Source organism: Sorex araneus, chromosome 2 (assembly GCF_027595985.1).
Source record: "Sorex araneus isolate mSorAra2 chromosome 2, mSorAra2.pri, whole genome shotgun sequence".
NCBI classification, from domain to species: domain Eukaryota; kingdom Metazoa; phylum Chordata; class Mammalia; order Eulipotyphla; family Soricidae; genus Sorex; species Sorex araneus.
In genome coordinates, this window is record NC_073303.1 from 274,400,624 (window position 1) to 274,424,321 (window position 23,698).

A 23,698-nucleotide genomic window follows, 5' to 3' on the forward strand; every position below is an offset into this window, starting at 1 on the left:
GGAGGTGCCAGAGATCGAGTCTGGGCCAGGCATGTGCAAAGCATGTCCTGCCCACCGTGCTCTCCCCCCCAGCTTCTGGCCCTCTCGTCCGCCCCCTGTTTGGACGGACCCACGCCGGGATAACCAAAGGGAAGCTTTATTTACACGCTGTACACCGTGCCTTGGCCCCCGGCGCCCGCCCCGCTAGACGTCCGTGTAGTCGTAGTAGATGCGGACCTCGGACCGCCGCACGCTCTGCAGGGAGCGGATGCTCTCGCTGCGGGTCCGGATGTTGGACTTCCTGAAGAGCCTCCTGGAGAAGGACTTGCACATGAAGAAGTAGATGATGGGGTCCAGGCACACGTTGCAGGCCGACAGGAAGAGCGTCATCTCCTTGCCGTAGTGCAGGACCCGGTGGGCCGACCCGTCCAGCAGCCGGTCCAGGTGCGTGAAGGTGAAGGGCACGCGGCACAGGTGGTAGGGCAGGAAGCAGGTGAAGAACACGGCCACCACCACGCGGATGCTCTGGTTGTGCTTGCGCTTGCGGCTGGACTGGCTGATGAACTGCCGGCTGGACCTGCGGATGTACCGGGAGATGGCGATGTAGCAGCCGATGAGGACGACCAGCACGGCCAGGAAGAGGCAGCTGTTGACGTAGACCACGGCCGTGTGCCAGCGGCGCCCCAGCGGGCTCTTGAGCCGCATGCACTCGTGCGCGTTCTCCGGGGTGGGCGGCACGTTGGTGAGGAGGACGTTGGGCAGCGCCAGCACGGCCATGGCCACCCAGACGCCGGCGGACAGGGCCCGCGTGAAGGCCACGCTGTACATGCGCGAGTCCCCGAACGGCTTGACCACCTTCAGGTAGCGGTCGACGCTGATGAGGCCCAGGAAGACGATGGACGTGTACATGTTGGCGTAGAAGAGCACCGACGTGTAGCGGCACAGCACGGGCTTGAGGGCCCAGGGCCCCAGGCCCGCGTCGTGCACGATGCGGAAGGGGAAGGTGAGCGTCATCAGCAGGTCGGCCACCACGATGTTCTTGAGGTAGAGGATGAAGCTGGTCTTGTTGCGGATGTGGAAGAAGACCCACACGGCCAGCCCGTTGAGCAGCAGGCTGGCCACGAACAGGACGAGGTACAGGGCCGGGAGCACGATGCCGTCGAACTCGCCGCGCCCCGTGCCGTTCCAGCCCCAGCCCTGGCTGGAGTTGCCGCCGCCGGCACCGTCGAGGGGCTCAGCATCTGAGGGACAAGCGGGGAGGGGTCACTGCGATGGTTCCCAGACACGACCCCCTCACCGCCAGGCGCCCATCGCTGTCCACTCCCCTCCCCCCCCCGCCCCGTGAACCTCTGCTGTTGGGACACATGAAAAGAAATTCTCTTGGGGCTGGAGCGATAGCACAGCCGGGAGGGTGTTTGCCTTGCATGCAGCTGACCCGGGTTCGATTCCCAGCATCCCATATGGTCCCCTGAGCACCGCCAGGGGTAATTCCTGAGTGCAAAGCCAGGAGTCAGCCCTGAGCATCGCTGGGTGACCCCCCCCCCAAAAAAAAAAAAAAAAAGAAGAAAGAAATTCTCTTAGCAGGTCCGGAGAGAGTTCCAGAGCTGAGTGCACGCCCCGACCACGGACGCCTCAGGCTTTATCTCCAGCCCCCTGGGGACCCCTCAGGCACGCAGGAGAATACCGCCACCACTAGCCCCTGATAGCACCACATCCTCTTTGCGGTGAATTGCCAGCCTGGTGGGTCAAGAATTACGGGGCTTCTCGAACCACTTGGGAGGGCAGCCACTTCCCTCCCAAGCTAGCATCATAAAGTCCCGGCTCAGTGCATTATTCATTCAGATTTCCAGGCAAGTTAAAGACTCACGTTAAATATCCAGAACTGTTAAACGCAAACAGAAGTTAAATATCCAAAAGAAAATCTCCAAATATCCAGGGCCGGAGTGATAGCACAGCGGGTAGGGCGTTTGCCTTGCACGCAGCTGACCCAGGTTTGATTCCCAGCATCCCATATGGTCCCCTGAGCACCGCCAGGAGTAATTCCTGAGTGCAGAGCCAGAAGTGACCCCTGTGCATCACCGGGTGTCACCCAAAAGGAAAAAAGAAACAAAAAAAAAAAACTAAAAAAAATCTCCCCCTTTCCAAGATTCCTCACCCCCAAGTTAGATATCTAAGAAGTTAAAAACCCGAGTTAGTGCATTATTTCATCAAATGTCCACAGTATGGCCACAGAGAGTGCTCAGAGGTCAGTGCTCCTGCGTTGCATGGCGAGGGTTGAGCAGGTTCTGTGGTTCCCCAACCACTGCTGGCAACAGCCCCTGAGCAGTGAGCCCAGAACAGACCCCCAGCATTACTGGATGTGGAATTAAAAAACCCAAGAAGTGGGGCTGGAGCGATAGCACAGCAGGTAGGGCGTTTGCCTTGCACGCGGCCGACCCAGGTTCGGTTCCCAGCATCCCATGAGCACCGCCAGGAGTAATTCCTGAGTGCAGAGCCCCTGTGCATTGCCGGTTGTGGCCCAAAAAGAAAAAAAAATATCCAAGAAGCTACATCATTCATTTAAAGACCTGAGGTATGGCCTTCTTCATTCAGAAATGCAAGTTAGCAGAGTATTCAAGCCGAGACCAGCCGATTCTGCACATCAGCGTTTAAAGGCCCGCAACTCGGGGAAGTGGATTCTTTCCCTCGTCAGCACGGTGCTAGTGTTTGAGGGGGCAGACGAGGGCAGATCCCCTCCGAGTCCCCTCAGTTAACACCTGGGGTGTGTGTTCTGTGGACCAGCTGCTGGAAGATGAAGAACAAACACTGCAGGAATCATCCTGAGTTTTAATTTGGTGTTTGCTGTGCTTCCAGAGAGAGTGGAGGGAATTGGGGGGAAGGGGGGAAGGAGGGAGGGGCAGGGAAGTTTGGAATTTGCCGTGAGGAGATAAAGCAAAGGACAGGCCTGTGGCGGGTCTCGGAACCCCTCACTCGCCCCCAGAAATCGTTGTTTAGCCCTGTCGCACTGTCGTTCCATGGTTCATCGATTTGCTCGAGCGGGCACCAGTAACGTCTCCATGGTGAGACTTGTTGTTACTGTTTTGGCATATCGAATACGCCACGGGGAGCTTGCCAGGCTCTGCCGTGCGGGCGGGATACTCTCGGTAGCTTGCCGGGCTCTCCGAGAGGGGCGGAGGAATCGAACCCGGGTCAGCCACCATGCAAGGCAAATGCCCTACCCTACCGCTGTGCTATCGCTCCAGCCCAAATCTTTGTTTAAATATCAGGAAATGTGAATAAAAGTCAAAATAAATGTGAAATGCTCCTTCCTGGGACATTCTGTGAATCTGTGGCTTTCCTAAAACAGAAACCATTGTTAGGGATAGAGAGGGGGGAAAAGAAACAGTTATTCCTCCCCCCTTTTCCCCCTAGAAAAAAAAATTTATATTTAGTCGCCATGAATTCTAAAGCTATTCTTGATTGCAACCATTATTCTTCATGCTCGAGTTCATGACCAAGGATGACATCGTACAGAGAACTGTCGACTGTCCCGGGCTTGTGAAGACACACGCCAGCCAGACTCTACCAGGTGCTCTTGTGAATTTTCAGAGCAGGGCTCAGGGCCTGTCACCCCACCTTCTCTCCCAGCCGGGGAGCTTGGTTTCCACTGGGTGGTCTCGGCCGTGCGGGGTGGGAGTGAGTACGGAGCCTGGCTCTGCGCCAGCCCGTGGCAGCTCTTCCCTGGCGGGGCCCCGAGGCGCCCAAACGGCTCCCCACCACGTTCCCGGGCACGTGCTGGCGAAGGGCAGCCCCTTCCTGGGACCAGCGGGACTCCGGGGAGGAAAGCCTTTGGGTGGGAGAAACTCTTCCTTTGAGGGGCTCTTCCCCACCGGCGTTGCAGCCCCGCTCCCCGTCTCCGTGCTCTGCCCCGCTGCCTGCCCACTGCAAGCTCCAATCCCCTGCAGGCTGCTCCTTCTGGCTCCTTCCATCCGCCTCCCGCTCCCGGTCAGGGTCATCAGATAAAACCGCTGAACGGAAGAGACCGGTGATGTCCTTCTCCGAGGCTTCCTCAGGATGCTGGCTCTGGCGGCCATTCCGTTCCACCCCCACCCCGGGGAAGAGCACGGTTCCACCCTCCTCCCCGCCCGCCGGGCCCTAGCCCGCTCCCCTGCTTTGAAGAAGTGAAACGGGAAGATGGTTTTGATGATCATAATCCAAAAACAGGTTCTTAATTTGCTGCCTGGAGTTTAAGTGCGGGTTATCCCTCAGGAGCCACCTGATCCTCTTTCTAATTCTTCCCTTTTCATTTCCTCGCAAGGAGTGTTTTTAAAAACTGGTTTTCCTGGCTTAAGCACCTCTAACCCAGACTGGTAATTTATACCTGGCCGAGCCAGTTGGGATGGGACTTGTGGTATTATTGGGCTTTACGGGGCTGAAAGGCCTGAATCAGCTGCTCTCGGGAGCGAGGCCCGGTGGCCAGTGTCGGGACGGGCCTGGAACCACCGTGTCACGCAAGCCCTTTGTCACCCTGCCATGTCCCTGCCCTCCGGCGATTTCTCCACCCAGAAGGGCCTAGCAGCACCTGGACACCTAGAGGCTTCCAGAGGCTTCTAGGGATGTGCCCTTTGCCCTGGCTGCAGGTCTCTGCTTGAATGCGTCCCCCACCTTTTTCGAGTAGCCACTGCCCTCCCCCCCCAGGCAACCCCTTCGGGGACACAGAGAGAGCGTGGTTGTATTTCCATCACAGGGGGACCAGGTTGATCCCTGGCACCCGTAGGGTCAGAGGGCTGACTCCTGAGCACAGGCCAGGCATAAGCCAGGAGGATCAACCCCCCCACAGGAAATTTTTTTACCAAGAGACACTGCTTTTTTTTGGGTTTGTTTTGTTTTGGGGCCACATACAACAGTGTTCAGGGGCTACTCCTGGCTACACTCAGGAATTACTCCTATTGGCGCTCAGGGGCCATATGGGATGCCGGGCATGGAACCCAGGTTGGCCGAGAGCTAGACAAGTGCCCTCCCCGCTGTGCTATCACTCCGGTCCCAGAGACACAACATTTAACAGGGCCTGCCCTGTCACTGCCCAGGGCCCTGCGGTCACTGCCCAGGGCCCTGCTGTCCCTGCTTTTCACCTCCGATGCGATTCTTGCTCACTCCTGACTCAGTGCTCGGGGACGGTGAGGTGCTGGTGATTGAGCCTCCTCATGCTTCAGCCCCAGAAGCCACATCCCAGCCCTCCTCGGGCTTTCAGAGCCCCTGATAGCTCCGTTCCCAGCCTGCCTGTCTGTCCCCGCTGTGTCCGTCCACCGTTGAGCAAACGGATTCGGACTCTTTGGGCTTCCTGAGTGATTTTGCATCGATTCAGTTTCTTGTTACCGTGCTTGAACGTTTTCAGTGCCTCGACAGGTCTGTTCCTGCTTTTCCGTGTCTTGGACCCACTCTCCAGTGCTCAGGGCCTAGATGCCGGCTCGGTGCTCGGGGAGTCAGTCCTGGCAGTGCCCCAGGGATCCTGCCCGTGAAGCCTCTGTCCAGCCTCTGCACCGTCTCCCGGCAGTGAGGGAGGCTTCGCTCATCGGCTGTGGTTCTTCCCACGCGAGTCTCGGTGTGCCGGGGCCACTGTGGACAGTGGCTGTGCCTGCCGGCACAGAAGCTTCCAGGCGGCACAGTGCTTTGTCCTCCGGTGGTTTCGGGCCCGTGCCGTGGCTTTGGGCCGGGCTGGCACTGCCCCGTCTGCGCGTGGCACCGCCAGCTCTGATGCTGGGATCAGCCTCGGGGCGTCCCGACTCTGGGCTCGGCCGGGCTGGCGCCGTCCTCCCAGCCAGTGGGTCCGGCCGCTGAGGGCTTGTTTTACGGGCGGGCTGGCCGGAGGGGGCAGAGCGGTCCCAGAGAAGCGGGCAGTTGCCCGTGGGCAGCCGGAGGAGGCCTGGCTTCCTGTGTGCCCGCTCCGGGCTGGCGTGGAAGGGAGGGCCTGTCTCCCTGCCAGCCCGTGGGCGCGCTCGGATGTGCCATCACCGACCCTTCCTGGCTGGCAGGTGGGGTTCGAGGGCCCGGGGGCGCGCAGGCTGGGGCAGCCCCCCAGGAAGCTGCTTCCTCCCAGCTGCGTTCCCTGCGGTGCCTGGGGCTGCCGTGCTGAGTGAGGATGGGCCGAGAGTCCCGCCTCCTTCTCTGCAGCCCGGCTCCTTCGCGCGGGTGGGGGCAGAGCCTTGAGGATGCCAGTGCAGCTGCTCTTGGCCTTCTCCCGCCACGCCCTCCTCCCCACCCTCCCGGCAGCTGGCACCTACTTCATGCGATTCTACTATAGCCCCTTTCGGCCATGCCGGGGAACTTGGGGGCCGGTTGGGGGCCCTGTGGTCCCGGTTGAGAGATATTGCCATCACAATCGGGAATTATCTGCCGTGTCCGTGTGTGGTATGGGAGCGATATGGTACGTCAGGTGGGCTTGTGCGTGTGCATGCATACATGTGTGTGTGCATGCATGTGTGTGTGTGCATGCATCTGTGCGTGTGTATGTGTGTTTGCATGTGTGTATGTGTGTGCATGTGTGTTTGCATGTGTGCATGTGTGTGCATGTGTGTGTATGTGTGTGCATGTGTGCATGTGTGTATGTGTGTTTGCATGTATGTATGTGTGTGCATATGTGTATGTGTGTATATGTGTATGTGTGCGTGCATGTGTGTATGTGTGTTTGTGTATGTGTGCATATATGCGTGTGCGTGTGTGCATGTGTGTGTATGTGTGTGTGCGTGTGTGCATGTATGTGCGTACTTATGTGTGGATGTGTGTGCATGTGTGCATGTGTGTTGGAGACTTTCACAGTGTGGTGGCTGTATGTGCGGTGCTATTCTGGACCATGCAGAGAGGGGCTGGACACGGCTGCCCACACCCTTCCCGTCCTTTGCCCTGTGCCAAGTGCTCTGCCGTCAGGAGTTCGGGCCTGGGGTCCGGTCTCCGTCCTTCCTGGCACCCCTGTTCGTACACCACTGTCCTGCGCCGTGAGCCCGTGTGGGGCGGCCGCCAGTGCCTGCCCTGCTCACCGTGTCATGCAGGCCAGAGCGTGGGCGTGTCAGTGGCGGGCGGGGCCCTTGAGTCGTGCTGACGACTGGCACGGGGGCCCGGCCGCTGCGAGTCTGGACACAGTTCAGTGAATGGACGTGACGCTGGCCTTTGGGGAAGGGGTGCGGCAGGCCCCCGTGTGGGTCAAGGCCTGGGCGGGCCAGGAGTGGCCCAGGTCACGGTGGGGTCGAGATGGACCTTCCCGTGCCCTCGGAGACGGCTCTGTCTCTGCGCCGGGCCTGGCCTGCTTCTGGCCGCTGTCCCGTGCCTCGGCCCTGTGGCTCGAGACCCCGGGTCTGCTCCAGGGCATCGGCCAGAGCCTTGGTCTGCCCCAAGTTGCCATCCTCCCCCCTGTCCCCACAGCCCCGGCTTACCTGGTAACTTCGCCAGGGTCAGGTTGAGCCCCATTCTTCAGAGGGTTCGAGCCGGGCCCGCAGACCCGTGTCGGGAGACACTGGAGGCCAAGGCGGGGAGCACTGCGGCATAGACGGGGAGCACCGCGGCATAGGCTGTTCCCGGGCTGGCCTCTGGGGGAAGGAAGAAGAGAGAAAAAAGGTCAGGAGGGGCGCCGTGTTTTGATGCCCTGGGGGCAATGCCTGCCTCTGTCCGTCTGTCTGCCCGTCTGTCCTTCTGTCTCTGGGCCGCCATGATTCACTCCGTTGGCTCCGAGCTCCAGGGCCACCCAAGCTCCTCTCCCTGGCTCCTCTCCCACTGCCAGGAGCGAGGCTGCCCCTGGCGCTGCCGGCCGGGCTGTGGGAAAGCCGCTTCCCGGGCCTGTGACTCAGTGTCCCCGCCGTGCCCTGAGCGCAGCGAGCGCTCTTGAGGGTTATGGAGCGCGTCCGTGCCGCCCGTCTGGCTCGAGAGGCCATCGGCCACTTGCTCAGCGGAGCCCGGGCCCCAGAGCTGAACGTGGATGTGTCAAATCATGCCCCCGGCTCCGGGGCCCAGGGCTCTAGTGCAGCCGGAAGGGCGTTTGCCTTGCATGCGGCCGAGAGCAGATTCGATCCCGGGCACCCCAGAGGGCCCCCCCCCGCATGGCCAGGAGTGACTCCTGAGCACAGACCCAGGAGTCACCCTTGGGCATCGCCGGGTGTGCCCCAAAAACAAACAGAAAGGATTTGTTCTCAGAACATCCACACGCGAGGCATAAGATAACAACCCGGATGAAAAACGGCCTGGGGGGCAGGAGCTCGGGCGCAGTGAGGGCGCGTGCCCGGCTGGCCTGGCCCAGGGTCCCGCGGTGCAGCCCTGACGGCCCCCAGCACGCAGGGACTGAGCGACACCGCTCCCTGGAGCCACTGGCCCGAGAACCCCCAGCCTTGCAAGCACCCCCGAGGAGCCCCCCACACACACCCCAATAAAGGTCGAAAGACCGGTATCCCCTTGGGCAGTAACACCCAGAGTGACTGCGGGAGTGGCCAGGGAGACTGAGAGTCCAGCACGAGAGTTGAGACTCCTTCGGCACTCGGTGTGCGGCCGGGAGCGAGGCCGGGAGCCCGCCACGTTGCCCGTGGGGCCCGTGAGAGGCGGGTGGTTTCCTCGAAGCCCAGGCCTGAAATTACGGTGCAGGGCGGCCGCCTTGCTCACGGCCGTGCCCAGCGACAGGCCTCTGCAGAGACTTGCGGGCAGAGGTCAGCAGGCGCGTCCCTCGGGGCGAGAAGGCACCGGAGCCTCACCCATGCAGCGCTGCGGGGCATGAGGCCGGCAGGGCAGGAAGGTGGACGCACCCCCGGGCGCCCGACGGACTGCTCGGAGCTGACTCCTGGCTCTGCACTCGGCTCATTCCCGAGGGCACCCAGGGCTCATACCGGGGGCTGAGGCTGGGGCCCGGGCCGGCCGCGTGCCAGGCGAGCGCCGTCCCCGCTGCTCCGTCTCTCAGCCCCCCACCCCATGTGGCTTTCCCTCGGATTCAGGGTGGGGGGCAGATTTGCGACCCGGGTCTGGGAAAATGAGGGGCTTTGCCCCTGAGAGCCGCCGACTCTGGCGGCCTGGGCCCGGCTCTGTGGCAAGGCCCCGGGGCCTGCCCGGACAGAACATCCACAGTTGTGGGCCTGCAGTGCAGCCTGTGGGCCCCCAGTGCAGCCCCTCGGGCCTGGTGCCGCTGCCGCTGCCCCTGGCGTCCGACTCGACACGTTGCTGTGTGGCCGCGTCCTTTGGCGGGAGCCGTGCGCGGACCAGGCCTGCGGTGCCGTCTGCTCCCTTGTCTCAGCGGCCATGTCAAGGCCCTGCTGGCCGTGCGACCTCCCCCCCAGCTGCCCTGTGTCTCGCTCCCCTCCCCATCCCTCCCTCCCCACCCCTGCCTCTTGCCCATAGCCGGGCCTGGGGGTGGGAGGGGTGGGAGGGGTGGTTCTTGCCGGCCCGGGACTTCGGAGCACTTTTCGGTGGCACTGCAGATCCCCGAGCTCGGCAGACGGAAGACGCTGGGCTCTGATCATCAAGGTCAGCGATAAACGGGGGGCCAGGCCGGGCCGGGGAATCCGCTTGCCCCGTAATTAGCTCTCTGAGTCACGGGGCCATAATAGCAGCCCTGCAGCGCTGTGTGTCGAACTCGCCCGTGAACTCGGGGCTGAGGCGCTGTGTGAGTCCTCGCTTCTGCTCATAGTGCTCCCCATGGGTCCTGGCGGGGACGCCGCGCTTCGTCCTCTCCCCGGCGCCAGGAGCAGCCCGACCAGACCCCCAGGGGCCAGCTCCCAGCACCCCCCACACCCCTGCTTTTCACACCTGCTGGACTTCGTCATTTCCGCTCTGGCCCCGCCCTGGGGATGTCCACCCGTCCCGGCCACCCCAGACCCTCTGCTGTGTGCCGAGAGTCCACCGTGTGCCGGGTGCTGGGTTCCAATACAGCGACGGCCCGGCGGGTGCTCGGGGTCTTGGGGTCTGGGTGGGCGCCCAGAGGTCAGTGCAGCGCTGACTGCGGGCAGAGGTCTCGAGGTTGCGGACATACCGAGGGCCCCCCGACTTGGGGTGGGGGCAGGCCAGCAGTGCCAGGGGTTGCCAGAGCCGGTGGAGGTGCCGAGTGGCCGGGCTGACAGTTGGGGTGTGTGCAGGATCCCGTGGCGAGGGACGCGGGGGAGCCGGTCACCCCTGGCGTGGCTCCGGTGCCCGCGGAGGACTCGTGAGAGGGACCAGGGCTGTGCGTGTGGAGGGAACGGCCGGACCTGGCCTGAGGGCGCCTTTGGCCGTGGCTTATGGGACGGAGGGACCCAGGATGGCCCAGGGTAAGGACCAAGGCTGGGGGGTAGGAGGGCACGAGTGACCGTGTCTTGGGAGAACGGGGTTTCCTCCTGCAAGAGAGCAGGGCCCGGAGCACCGGGCAGCAGCTGCCCGTGCCATGCTGTGTGTGGCACCTTTGCGGGCGGCTGGGGAGTGGCACTGGGGCAGAAGGCCGGGCAGCTCCTGGCCGTGAGAAGGTTGGGGGCGCCGACTGCAGACGCCTCTTCCCAAACCCAGACAGCAGCCCCGTCCGGGGGAGGCTGGGAGTCGGTCCCGCTTCTCAAGGCCTCGCCTTGCCAAAGAAACTCCCTCCATGGGGCCCAGGAGCGAGAGATGGCGGGGGCGGGGGGGTTTCAGGGCACCACGGCACAGTCCCCTGAGCACCGCCAGGGCGTCCCTCCCTGGGACCAGGCCAGAAACAGCCCCCAGCACTGCTGGGCGGGTGGTCCAGACGAGGAAAGGGAGAGAAGGGCCCCACCTCGCCTGTCCTGGGGCAAGGACCTGCCCGGCACTCGGGCTGCTCACCTGGACGGGGTCAGAGTGTCCGCAAGGCCCCCCTGGCCCGAGCGAGGCCGAGTGGGTCAGTGTGGTGGACGGGCTGGACACGGAGGGGCTGGCCAGGGTGTCTGGGCCACAGTGACCCCGGGGTGTGTGGCCTCAGCGCCCTGGGAGGAGTGGCTGGCCGGCGGGCCTTTGGCCCGGGGCCTGCCCTCGTCTGCCCGCCCTCCCCTCCCGCCGCCTCCCTGTGCGGGCCGGGCCCGGGGTGTCGCAATCCGCTTTGCCTCAGCACCCCGCTGGCTGGCTGCCCTGCCTGGGTCCCGGGCAGCGTCCTGCCCCCGCCAGCTGAGCGCTGACGCCACGGCTCAGGAATGCGGGGTCTGCGGCAGGCGGTTCCGCAGCCCCCCTGGGGTTAGATGCTATCGAGGCCGGCGACCTCGGCCGCTGCTGTGCTCCCCCCGCCCCTGGGGACCGTCCCCCGGCTGTTTGCTGGACTGTGTCGCTGGGTTTGGGGGTCGGCTGCCTGTTGGCTAGGCCGGTGGGAAGGGTGGGTCTCTTCCCCCCCGCACCCAGCCCGGGCTGACTCTGCTCCCGGAGCACCGCTGAGGGGGTGTCGGTGCCTCTTCCTCCTGTGCCCCTCAGGAAGGCCTGCGGGAGACGCGGCAGCCCCTGACTCACCTCGCACGCTGACGGGCCCCCCAGGGCTCTGCCAGACCCGGAGGGGCCAAGGGCTGGGCCAGCCTCCTCCCCGTCCTCCCCCTCCTCCTCCTCCCCCTCCTCCTCTGCTCCCCGGGGCCGGGGACCGAGCCTGGTGCCGGCGTTGGGTTCTGGAGGGGGACGGGGGATCGTCTCCCTGCCAGTTCCCAGAGAGCCCGTTTGGTCTGGCCGGCACAGCACGGAAACATCCGGAAAGTTCACAGGACTCCAGGCTAGGAGCCTGAGCTGAAAAGTGAGAAGCCATGCCAGGGCCGACCAGAGAGGCTGTGGTGTCGCTGCCTGTCCTGTGTGTGTGTGTGTGTGTCCTTGTGTGTGTGTGTGAGAGAGAGAGTGTATCTGTGAAAGAGTGTGTGTGTTGCATGTGCTTATATGTGTGTGTATGTGTGAAGTGTGTGTCTGTGGGAGTGTGTGTGTGTGTGTGCGCTTGTGCATGTGTGTGGGAGTGTGTGTCTGTGGGAGAGTGTGTATGTCTGTGTGTGTCTATATGTGTGTCTATGGGTGGGAGTATTGCGTGTGTGTATTGCGTGTGCTTGTGTGTGTGTGTGGGGGGGAAGTGTGTGTCTGGGAGTGTGTGTGTTTGTATGTCTGCTTGTGCGTGTGTGTGGGAGTGTGTGTGTCTGTGGGAGAGTGTGTATGTCTGTGTGTGTCTATATGTGTGTCTGTGTGTGGGAGTGTGTATGTGTCTGTTTGCCTGTGTGAGTGTATTTCTCTATGAATGTGTGTGTGAGACTGCATGTGAGTGGTATATGTGTGTGTGTCTCTGTATGTGTGTATGTGTATGAGAAGTTGTGTGTGTGTCTGTGTGTCTGTGTGAGAGTGCGTGTGCCTGTGTGTGTGTCTGTCTCGAGTGTGGCCCGCCCCACAGAGGACTCTCCCAGCTGCGGGCCGGTTGTGGTCCCGTTCCCGACTCCCTCGCCGGCTCCTGCTTTTTCTTGCCTCCGTGAGGGGTTTCCTGTCCCTCCCCGTGGCCGGCGGGTCCCTGCAGCTCTGGGCCCGCTGCTGTCCCCGAACACACACTTGGGGGGCCCGTGCAGAAACCGTCCTCGTGGGGGCCCGGTGCCTGCTGACCCGGAGACGAAGGCGGCCCGTGGGCGCAGGTCCCTGCGACAGGCCGGGAGCGGTGCCTCTCCCCTGGCGGGGCCTCGTGCCGCTCCTCCTCCCTCCCGAAACCATCACAGCCACGGCCCGGGTGCGGCCTGGCACCTTTCTCCTTCTGAACGTGGTGCCGGACACACACACACACACACACACACACACACACACACACACAGGTACCCATGCTCTGCTGCTGAGTCCCTTCCCCTGGTGAGCACACACTGCGTGTACATACCTGTATACACACTCCCTTGCACACACACATACACACCCCACACACATGAGCACCCCCACACACCCATACATACACATGAATACACACACATACACACATACCCATATCATACACACACCTACTCGCATATTCGTGCATATGGTATGTGCATACACACACCCATGCACACACATGCATACACAGGCGTGCATGCATGCGCGCACACACACACACAGAGGTGCCCGTGCTCTGCTGCTGAGCCCCTTGCCCTGAAAAGCACATCCCCCCATGCACATACCTGTACACACCCTCCCTTGCACACACACACACACACCCCACACACATGAGCACACACACATACACATACGTGCCCACATCCTACACACACATACCCGCATATTTGTGCGCACGCACACACACACACACACACACACACAGGTGCCATGTCCCCCTTGGTTCTTGCTCAGGGACCTGAGCTAACCTGCTGGCCTGACAGCCCCCTGGGGCCCTGGGGTGGCCGGCTCGTCCGTGCTGTCACGGGGCCTCTCGACGCAGGCGGTCAGCCTGGGAGGGCTTGTCCAGTCCCCGGCACAGTTCACCGCTTCCCGGGATGGAATCAGGTCAGCGTCCTCGCAGGGCGGCTCGTTAATGCGTGCCTGTGCCCACACGCGGTTGTTAATGCGTGTCGCGGCCTCCCGAGGCGGCGCCCACTCTGCAGTCAGGTTTTTCGGGTCCCGCCCAGAGCTCGCGTCCCGGGAGGCCTGGGATGGACCCGGCGTCCTGGCGTGCACGTCAGGTCCGGCCTAGATTCCAGCGTGTCCTTGTGTGTGCGCGGGGAACTGCACCGATGCCAGTGTGTGTGTGTGACTGTGTCTCTGAAGGAGCGTGTGCAAGTCTGTGCTCTGTGTGACTCGCTGCGGGGAGCTGCGTGTATATGCGTGTGTGTGCCAGTCCGTGGCTGCATGTCACATGCACCCATGAGTGCATGGGTGTCAGCAGCCGTGCAGTTGTGGGTCAGTAGTGGTGTACGCGTGTCAGGCTGTAGGTAACCACATGTATGTGTACGTGTGAGTGGCTGTGTATGTGTGTGTATGTGTGTGTCTGTGAATCTGTGTGTGTATGTGTGTCAGTAGTCCCACACATGTTTTCATGTATGACCTTCATTTGGGGACGGCATCTGATCTAGGTTGCAAGCTCTGGTCTGTGCCGAGTCTCTGGGGGACTCGGGAAATCTGTCCCCACCCAGACTGCCCCCTGCCAGCCTCTTGGCGTTCCCCCCTGGGTGCCTGCCCCTCCTCTGGCGCCGTGGCCCTCTCTGGCCTAACTCGATGACTGGAAATGGGGTGTGGTCAGGGCCCCGCTGCCCCGCCGTGACGTCCTTCTGCGTAAAGACAGGGGGGGGGGCCAGGGGGTCAGTCCTGACCCCGAGCTGCAGATTTGTGGAGGAATTTTGGCTCTCGGCCCCTGCAGGGGCTTGCAGAGGCTCTGGTCTTGGGGGAGGGGCGTGTCCCAGCTGCGCTCAGAGCAAACACCTTCCCCCCAGCCTTTCCCGGACCCCCTGGAGGAATTCTCTGAATCCAGCCCTTGGGAGCCCGTCTTGATCGATCTCATTCCCGGCCACTGAGGGCCTTGGGGGGCCCCTTCCTGCACCCCCGCCCCGAGGCTGGGGGCCTCTCCAGACCCATCCAGAGTCAGGGGCTGCCCAGACCCCGACTTCTCCGGGCAAAGCTTTCGCCCCTTCCTGTCACTCCAGGAGAGCGAGAGTGCGGCACCTGGCCTTGGCCCACCCAGCCCCACACTAGACGGATGGACGGACGGACGGATGGATGGATGGTGGGTCCCAAAGGCGCCCCCGCTTCCCCCCCAGCCTCCCCCAGCATCCGTGATGAGGAGCAAATGTGACGCACTGACTCCTCCCACCCGTGCCCCCGCCCTCCCCTCACAGCCAGCCCCGCTCCGAGCCCCCACGCCGGCCCTTGTCTGCCATGAGCTCCAAGGCTCCTTCCAAGCCCCCCAAGCCCCTTGAGGCAGCTGGTCAGCTTCCCTCCCGGCTCTTGGCCGCCTCCTCCTCCTCCTTCTCCTCCTCCTCCTCCTCTTCCTCCTCCTCCTCCTCCTCCGCCCTCTGCGGGCCCAGCGTGAGCCTCCTCGCACTCCCTCCCTCCCTCCCTCCCTCCCTCCCTCCCTCCCTCCCTCCCTCCCTCCCTCCCTCCCTCCCTCGCCTGCCTGGGCTGCTGCCCCCCCGAGGGCCCTGTCCCTCCCCCGTCCACACTGCTGTCCACCGCCCCTGTCCAGGGCTTCGCTCTTAGCTTTTAAAGGCTCCCTCTCGGTGCCAGCCCGCCTGTGGCCGGCCCTGGCTCAATCCCCGGCACCACGTGGCTCCTGGGCAGTGTCGGGGTGGCCGATGTCACCCCCGGCGGCCCAGGGCCTGAGCAGCCACCCCACTGGTGAGTACTGCCGGGGGGCAGTGCCCATCACCCCCCAGAACAAGTGTCCTCCCCCTTCGGAAGCGAAAGGCAGGACGGAGAACAGGAATTGGCACCCGACAGGCGTCTGTGAGGTGGGTGGCCAGGCCCCCTCTGCCGCCCCGGGGCTTCCCTGGAGGTTTTGGGCGCGAGGGGCCACAGCTGCAGGGCTCGCCCTGGCGCTCAGCGGGGAGCTCGGGGGCCACCAGTGTCACACCCGAGTGGGCCACACGCAAGCCACTTGCCTGACCTCTGAGCTGTGTCTCCACCCCCCAGTCCCACCCCCCTTTCTGAAGGGCCCGCTGTGCAGGGGGGCTGGGGTGGGGGTGGGCGCACAGGTGGTCTCAGGCCGCGTCTTTGCTGGGCGTGGGGACCACCAGCAGCTCAGCCCTTCTCATAATCCCCGGGCAGACCATGGGGGGCGGGGGGCCGCCGTGAACTCAAGTGTGTATCTGGGGCAGGGGCGCCTGTTCCATCTCCTCCCGGGCTCCGGGCTGTGGCCATGCAGGGGTGCGGCGCGGCCCAGCGGGCCGTCTGATTTGCCAAGAAGACCAGCCTTTGTGCAGGACGCCCGTGGGAGTTTGAGACCCTGGCGTCAGGGTCGGCCGCAGCTGGTCCTGGGTCAGAAGGGGTGGGGGGGGCGGTGTTTCCCTCTCTCGCGCGGGGTGGCCGCCCCCCTGCCTCTTCTCCTTCCGGGTCCAGCCTGAGCCGCGTCCACCTTCTGTTTCCACACGTCGCCCCTGAGAAGGCGAGGAAGGCGCAGGACCCATGGGGAAAGCTCACGGGAGTCTGCCTCCTCTCCCTCCTCCCCCTCCTCCCCCTCCTCCCCCTCCTGCTCCTCTCTCTCCTCCCCCTCGTCCTCCCCCTCCTCCCCTTCGTCCTCCTCTCCCTCCTCCCCCTCCTCCTCTCCCTCCTCCCCCTCCTCCTCCCCCTCCTCCCCTTCGTCCTCCTCTCCCTCCTCCCCCTCCTCCTCTTCCTCCTCTCCCTCCTCCTCCTCCTCCTCCTCCTCTCCCTCCTCCCCCCTCCTCCTCCTCCTCTCCTTCCTCCCCCTCCTCCTCCTCTCCCTCCTCCCCCTCCTCCTCCTCCTTTCCCTCCTCCCCCCTCCTCCTCCTCTCCCCTCCTCCTCCTCTCCCTCCTCCTCCTCTCCCTCCTCCCCCTTCTCCTCCTCCTCATCCCCCTCCTCCCCCTCCTCCTCCTCCTTCTCCTCTCCCTCCTCCCCCTCCTCCTCCTCCTCCTCCCCCTCCCGCCTTGGCAATGTCTGTTTGTTTCTTGGGGGCCACACCTGTCGGTGCTCGGGGCATGGAGGGGTTGGAACCAGCCCTCCCACGCATCAGGCCGGCGCTTCTGCAGGTCGGAAGGCCATTCTCCTCGTGACTCACCCCTGCGGGCTAGCCCCAGGGCCAGCGTGCCGAGCCCCGGCTGGGGGTGGGGGAGGCGGAGAGGTGCCGGGGGCCACTTAGCAGGGGCCGGAGGTGGGATGGAAACCCGGGGCGGTGCCACGTGCCCTGCCCTCCGCTTGGTCCCCGGGCCCCTGGCGGCTCAGCCCTCGGCCCCGCGCCCCTTCGGGTGTCAGCACAGACGGTCCTGCCCGAGGCCGGGAGGAGGACGGCTGCTCCTGTCCGCCTGCCACCGCGGCCCCGTGTCCTGCTGGCCGGGCTGGACGTGTGCAGGAAGCTGACGGCACAAGGCCTGGGGTGCCCGTGGCCCCCGTCCCCGCCACCCGCTCCTTCCCCGGGCCCCGGCTGAGGAGCGAGGGGGGAGGCTGGAGGGTGGGCGGGCGGCGGGAACTGACTGGAGAGAGACACACAGGCCAGGTTGGTGCCGACCCCCCTCCTGGCCCCCAGAGCCCCCCGGGTGACCCTGAGAGCAGAGCCAGGCGCAGGCCACCGGGTGTGGCCCCGAGACAGAGCAGGCAGTCAGAGCCCCTGGGGAGCGAGCGGGTCTGGGTGTAGCTCCCGGAGAACCTCGTCCCTCAGGGCCCGGGGGGAAGGACAGGGCTGGCCCTGCTGTCTGAGCCCGGGCACCTCCGTGCCACGGGCCCTGCCGCTGCCCACTGGGCGGAACCTCTCAGGCTGCTTTCCGTGGAGGCCCCTGATCTGTGTCCAGGGGCTGTGCAGGGAGCCTGTGCTCCCTGTGTGTGCTCAGGGAGGCAGTGCTCCCCGTGTGTGCTCAGGGAGGTAGTGCTCCCTGTGGGTGCTCAGGGAAGCAGTGGTCCCTGTGGGTGCTCAGGGAAGTAGTGCTCCTTGTGAGTACTCAGGGAGGTAGTGATCCCTGTGAGTGCTCAGGGAGGCAGTCCTCCTGAGTGCTCATGAAGCAGTGCTTCCTGTGGGTGCTCAGGGAGGCAGTGCTCTCTGTGGGGAGCTCTTACTCACTCTGACTTTGCCAAGGCCTGGGTGCGAGTCTGAGAGTCTGTCGGGGTAGCTCTGGCCCCCAGGGCACCCCTCTTTCCTCTCTGTTGTGTGTGAACGGCAGGCGCTCGTGTTGGACCAGAGTCCTCCTTAGGCCAGGGGGAGCGGGGCCCAGGTGTCCGGCAGCTCTCGCGGTCCCCCGGGCCCGTTATGTTCTCATGACACCCTCCGTCCTGTGGACTCCCTGGCACTGGCCACCTTGGTGCAGCTCTCAACGTTCGCTTGCCCAGGGCTGCCCGCTGCTCGGGGCCGAGAAGCGCTTGGTCGAGTTGCAGGAGCGACTGTTTCCCTTTGGGGGGGCCTTACGGGGAGCCCCCCCTGCCCGAGCGCTCAGAAGGGCAGTCTCCAGTGCTCGCCGGACCAGCCTTGGCTGGACGTCACCGGCGTTGCTTGGCAAAGCCCATTGATGATTTACTTTCTGCTCCGCTGGTCGCCTTTCAGCCCAGCGGGAGAGAGGAGGAGGCCGTGCCCGGGCACAGAGGGGTCCGCCCCGAGCAGGGCAGCTGCCCCGGTGCCCCGCCAGAGGCACCCGCTGGGCCGCCTCCTGCTCCCTCCCTCCATCCACAGCGGCCACGCAACGCCCCTGCCTCCGCGCAAACCTCCCCTCGCCTCCGCGTCTCTCTCGGGGTCTGTCCTCCGAGCCGGGCGCGAGCGCAGGGCCCCGGGGCCCGGGACTGGCCTCTCTCCGCTGCCCTCTGGACTCCAGCCGCTTCGCCCGGTCCATGGCCGTGCTGGCCGGTGCTGCCCCCCCCGGGAGCCGGTGCTGGGAGCCGAGAGGCCGGGCTGCCCTCCAGGGCGGCAGTTACCAGCCGCCGGCCAGTCCACCGGGAGGGAGGACCGTGGGGCCAGTGGATGGTCCCCGCCCGGCCCCGCCCGAGACCTGCGCCTTCAGGGCTGCTGGGCAGTTCGGACAGGGTCACCCCGCGGCGTCCCCGCCCTCGGCCCTGCAGAGCCCAGCGCCGAGGCTCTTCCCAGCCCCCCCCCCCCCCCGCCGTCCACGAGCCTCCTCCGCGGAGCTGTGTGGCCTGTGTGGCCTGTGGCTCAGGCCGGGGGCTGACCCAGGGGGCCACATGGGGAGGGGGCACGGCCGGGCGTGCCACCCCGTGGCCTGAGAACCAGGAGGCTCGTCACCACCCCCCACCCCCGGGGGCTCCTGCTCGGCACTGGTTGAAGCCCCTCGTGCCAGCCGCTCAGCCTCCACAGCCGAGGATGCCGGGGTCCAGGCACACAGCGATCCCCCCGGGACACGACACAGCCATGGCAGGGCGCAGCCAGTGCCCCGAGCCTCCCAAGCCTCAGTCTTCCCAGCTGTGAAACGGGCACAGCCACCAGTTTTATATCCCAGTCGGGCAAAGTTCTGGCAAGCGCGGAGCACTGTGGTCTGAGCCCTGAGCATGGCCCGTGTCGTCCCAGCTCTGCTGACCGTGTACATCAGGACCAGTCACAGAGGGTCACTCCTGGCTCCCCGGTGTCCTCCGTGGCCAGCGCCAGCGCCAGTGTGATGGCCAGATGGGGGCCGTGGGGCCCTGGCACACAGCAGCGAGGGGCCCAGTGACAGTCTCGGAGGAGGACGGAGCCCAGCCGTGCCCGAGGCTGAGACTTTCTGGCGCCCCCTCCTGGCCACCCCCCACCTTCCTGTGCAGCGAGTGCGACCCCCAGCCCCACCGCCCCCTCTGCGCCCCCCACCCCGGGAGCGGCCCCTGGGGGCGGACCCGAGGCCTCACAGCCAGAGCTGGGGCTGGGGGGGCTGTGCTCCCCTTCCCCCGGCATCCGAACGTCTGGCCTGAAGCCTGGGCTCCTGCTTATGCTGGCGTGTCCCCGGGATCTGGTGTCTGGGCACACCCGGCGATGCCCAGGGCGGATTCCCGGCTCTGTGCTCAGGAATGACCCCCCGCTGGAGTGGCTTTGGGGGCCACATGGGATGCGGGGCAGAGAACCTGGGTGCAAGGCGTGGGCCTTCCCGCCCTCCTGTCTTGATGGCCCGGTTCCAGGATGTGGGATTCTAACTAGATACTGTGTTTCTCTTGGAGCCTGCGGGGAGGAGCCCCCGACACTCCTGACCGCCCACAGAGAGGGTGGGGGGTTCCCAGCTCCTGCCCCTCGGCTGGGCGGGGTCTCCTCCACGTTCCCCTTTTTCCCTTTCTCGCCCTGAGCAGGAGAAAGGCCCACAGGCCCACCACCCCCGCCGGCCGCAGCGCGGGGCTGGGGCAGGGTCCTGCCCTTCAGAAAGCGAGACCCTGCATGAGCACAGGAGGACGAGCAGGCGGCAGCTGTGGGGCGGGGGGGGGGGGGGGGAGCTCGGGCGCCGGGCGCCTAGACACACACGTCCGGCCGGGTCCCCACTCCCTCGAGTGCCCTGGGTGGGTGCGGGAGCCAGGGGCCGAGAGTCGGGCTTGGGGCCCCCTGGCCCCCCGCGGTCATCCCTCATGCTGCAGCCGCCCCGTCGGGAATCAGAGTCTCGGGACAGGGAGTGGTGGAGGGTGAGGAGACTGACCCGGGTGCAGCCCCCCCGCCCACCCGGCCCTCGGGCCTGCAGAATCGAGACAGAGGCGCTGCACGGCGCCCCCTGCCCCTGCAATAGGGCAGTTGGGCCCCGAACCGGAACCGCGACATTTCTCAGTGTCCCCCACGTGAGCGCAGAACGTGCTGCCCCCCCCCCCCGGCTTGCAGGCCCCCTGCCTCTCCCGCCCGGCCGGCCCCTGCACGCAGCCCGTCGGCCCCCACCCAGCCCGTGTCGGCGCCCAGGATGCCTGCGCTCCCCGACATGTCTTGGCACATCTGGGGAGGAATCTGCGTGCAGCCGCCCTGCTCTTTGTCCGGACCCTCCCCTCCCCGCTCGCGATCCCCCGGCCCGAGAGAGCTCGGCACGGGGCCTGAGAGTGGGGTCCGGGGTCCGGGGGGCGGTGGGGGGCGTGCCAGGGCCGGGCACTCGGCCTCCAGCCTCGAGGCCCGTCCGTGGGATTGCAAAGACTCCAGAGCCGTCCAGAGCCCCCGAGGCCCCTCTGGAAGGCCCGGCCCGGGGGTCTCTGCCTGCCCCAGGACCCCCCGGGCCCCCGCAGGCCCGAGCCGCTGCCCGGCGCCCAGCACCCTCCATCAGCTCACCTGCTGGTGCCGGGGTCCAGCCGACCGAGAGGGACCCCCCCCCCCAGCCGCCCCGCCTCGCCGCCCTCTGCCGCCCTCCGGCCGCTGAGTGGGAAAAGGCGCGGAACGTTCCGGAGCTTTACCTTTCATGGCGAGAGCGGGGCGCCCATGGGCCTCGGGGCGCAGCCTGGGGTCCCCGTGGACGCAGGAGCGGCCTCTGCAGTCAGCAGGAAGGGGTGCGTCTTCTCCCCAGCCTGCGGGGGTCCCGGTGGGGGGGACAGGCACCCGTCCCAGCTCCCTGCCTGGAACGACTGGCGGGACCTGCTCCCCGAGAGCCTGTGACTCACCTCTGCGGCAGGTGAGATCGAGCTGGGCTGGCAGCTCCTGGCCCTGCCTGCAGGGAGGCGGTGATTCACGGGGGCGGGGCGGCCGGCCCCCTCCCCACCTCTCTCCTGCTTGCCCCACCCCTCACCCCTTCTTTCTCTTCCCCTCTCTTTCTTTCTCTCTCCCCCCTCACCCCTTCTTCCTTCTTCCCCAGATCCCTTATGCCTTCTCTCCTCCTCACCCCTTCTCTCTCTTCCTCCTCTCTCTCCCCCTCACCCCTTCTTCCTTCTCTCCTCCTCACCCCTTCTTCTCTCTCTTCCTCCTCTCTCTCCCCCTCACCCCTTCTCTTTCTCCTCCTTGCTCTCTCCCCCTCACCCCTTTTCTTTCGCTTCTCTCTCCCCCTCACCCCTTCTCTCCTCCTTCTCCATCTCCCTCTCAACTTTTCTCTCTCCTTCTCTCCCCCTCGCCTCTTCTGTCTCCTCTCTCTCCTCCCCCTTCCTGACTCTCTCCCTCTCTTCTTCTTGTCTTCTCTTTCCATCCCTTTCTCATTTTCTCTTTCTCCCTTTCCCTTCTCATTGCTAATTAGAAAACAGACATTACTGCCTTCCTTCCTGCTAATGAAGTGCTGGAATTAGAAGGACTCAGAAACCCATTTCTTGAAATACGTTATTTTTTGCACTGTTTAAAGATGGAAGTTAAAATGTGCTGGTAGCGTTGTGATCCATAGCTTTGCAGGCCTGGAGTCTTAGACTCGAATCAAATCCATTTGATTGGTGGGGCCAACTTCCACCTATGCAGCAACATCCTAGCAAGAATATTTTTAAATAGCATTATTGGGGGCTGGAGCGATAGCACAGTGGTAGGGCATTCTCCTTTCACACGGCCGACCTGTGTTCGATTCCTCCGCCCCTCTGGAGAGCCTGGCGAGCTACCGAGAGTATCGAGCCCTCTCGGCAGAGTCTGGCAAGCTATCCATGGTGTATTGGATATGCCAAAAACAGTAACAATAAGTCTCTCAGTGAAAGACGTTACTGGTGCCCGCTTGAACAAATCGATGAGCAACGGGATGACAGTGACAGTGACAGCATTACTGGGGGGGGGTGTGAAGCAGTCGAATCCCTTGAGTTATTGAATATAGAATATGAGTTCCCATAACCGTGTGGTGTGTGTGTGTGTGTGTGTGGTGCTGGGGTCACACCAGGGTCTCACCCAGCACCTGTATTGAAGTCCATTTCTTTAGGGAGCTGGGCGAGGCTGACTGCCCATGGGGAGGGTGGGGGACTCCCGAGAGGGAGGGCATGGTGTTGGTCGGGCTGTGAGTGCCTTTAGGATGGGCGAGAGCGTCGCTTGCTTCAGTCTGGGCTTCTGGGTCCCCCTCCCCCCGTGGAGTTGAGGGTCTGGCCCTGAGCTTGGCACCCCGGGCTCTGGGACTCCCCTGGGGAGCAGGCGGTGCCAGGGAGCAAATCAGGCCCCCCCCCCGAGTTCAGAGCATGCACCCGTGCCCTTTGGGTCACCGAGAGCACGAGGAGCGGGTCGCACCAGGAGAACCGGGGTTCCCGGAGGCACCCGAATGTGGCTGCAGGTCCCCTGGCCCCTGGCTGTCACGCCGGGTGCTACGGGTGACATGGTGGGGAGCGACAGCAGTGACCTGGAGAGGAGAGAGCTCGCACCCCGCCCCGGCACCCCCACTGCACGGGCACTCACGTTTGCCCCCCCCCCACGAGGCCGCCGGGAAGCTGCACCCGCAGTCCGCTGGGTCTGCGTGGCCCGATCCCCACCCACCTCCTCCGGGCCCTCCGGGGCCGTGGGCCCAGCCCCCTCGACTTCAGCATCCGAACAAACGTGCGGTATTTCGCCACGTGAGTCAGAACCTGCTTCGTGCATGAACAGAAGCGTGAGCGTTTGGTGACTGCTCTCACCTTGTTAAATGAGAGTGTTCGCGGGTAATGCGGCCTGTCGGGCCCCCGGGAAACGGAGTCTGGAAGCGGGCTGGGGTCGGTGTGTTTGTTGTGCCGGGGTCACAATCTCGCAGTGCTCAGGGGCTCACCCCCAGCTCCGTGCTCGGGAATCTCCCCAGCGCCGCGCGAGGCAGGTGCCGTTCCTGCTCCCGTCTCTCCCGCCGGTCTGAGCCTGCGCTGGGGCAGACGCAGCCTCAGGGGTAGCAAGGTCACGTGTCGCCGTTTCCCTGGCCGCGGCCACGGCGCAGGCTGCCCCTTCCCCGGGGTTGGTGGCCGGACTCACTTTACCTGATTTATTTTGCTTTATAACCATGTCTGTTGTATGAGTAGAGCTGCTGACGACGCTCGTGACGCTCTTCCTATGTCACATTTGTAAGAATAATTTGGGAATTCTGGGCTTTGAGAGCATCTTTTTTAAAAAGTCACCAGGAGCTGGAGTGATAGCACAGCGGGGAGGGTGTTTGCCTTGCATGCGGCCAATCCGGGTTTGATTCCCAGCATCCCATAGGGTCCCCCGAGCACCGCCAGGGGTAATTCCTGAGTGCATGAGCCAGGAGTAGCCCCTGTGCATCGCTGGTGTGACCCAAAAAGCAAAATAAAATGAAATAAAAATTAAAAATATTTTAAAAAATCACCAAGGGGCCAGAGTGATAGTCGAGCGGGCAGGGCACTTACTTGCCTTGCACATGTTGACCCCGGTTTCATCCCTGGCATCCC

The 23,698-nt window shown here is 64.3% G+C and overlaps 2 protein-coding genes across 5 annotated transcripts in view; one reads left to right on the forward strand and one right to left on the reverse strand.

Moving 5' to 3' along the window:
• The window catches only part of MED12L (mediator complex subunit 12L), a 262,569-nt gene that overhangs the window by 141,578 nt on the left and 97,293 nt on the right, over positions 1-23,698 (forward strand). The gene's annotated exons all lie outside the window — the stretch shown is intronic.
• On the reverse strand, positions 184-7,474 carry GPR87 (G protein-coupled receptor 87). Its single transcript, XM_055129730.1, has 2 exons — positions 7,386-7,474; positions 184-1,220 (listed from the first exon to the last, which is right to left on the reverse strand). Exons 1-2 carry the CDS (start codon positions 7,417-7,419, stop codon positions 184-186), a joined length of 1,071 nt encoding a protein of 356 aa, XP_054985705.1. The 5' UTR covers positions 7,420-7,474.

Bases quoted from the DNA above. Each gene is read 5' to 3' on its own strand.
- GPR87 (XM_055129730.1), bottom strand. From the start codon at position 7,419: ATGGGGCTCAACCTGACCCTGGCGAAGTTACCAG. The intron at 1,221-7,385 runs GTAAGCCGGGGC...CTTGTCCCTCAG, and splicing joins GACCCTGGCGAAGTTACCAG to ATGCTGAGCCCCTCGACGGT.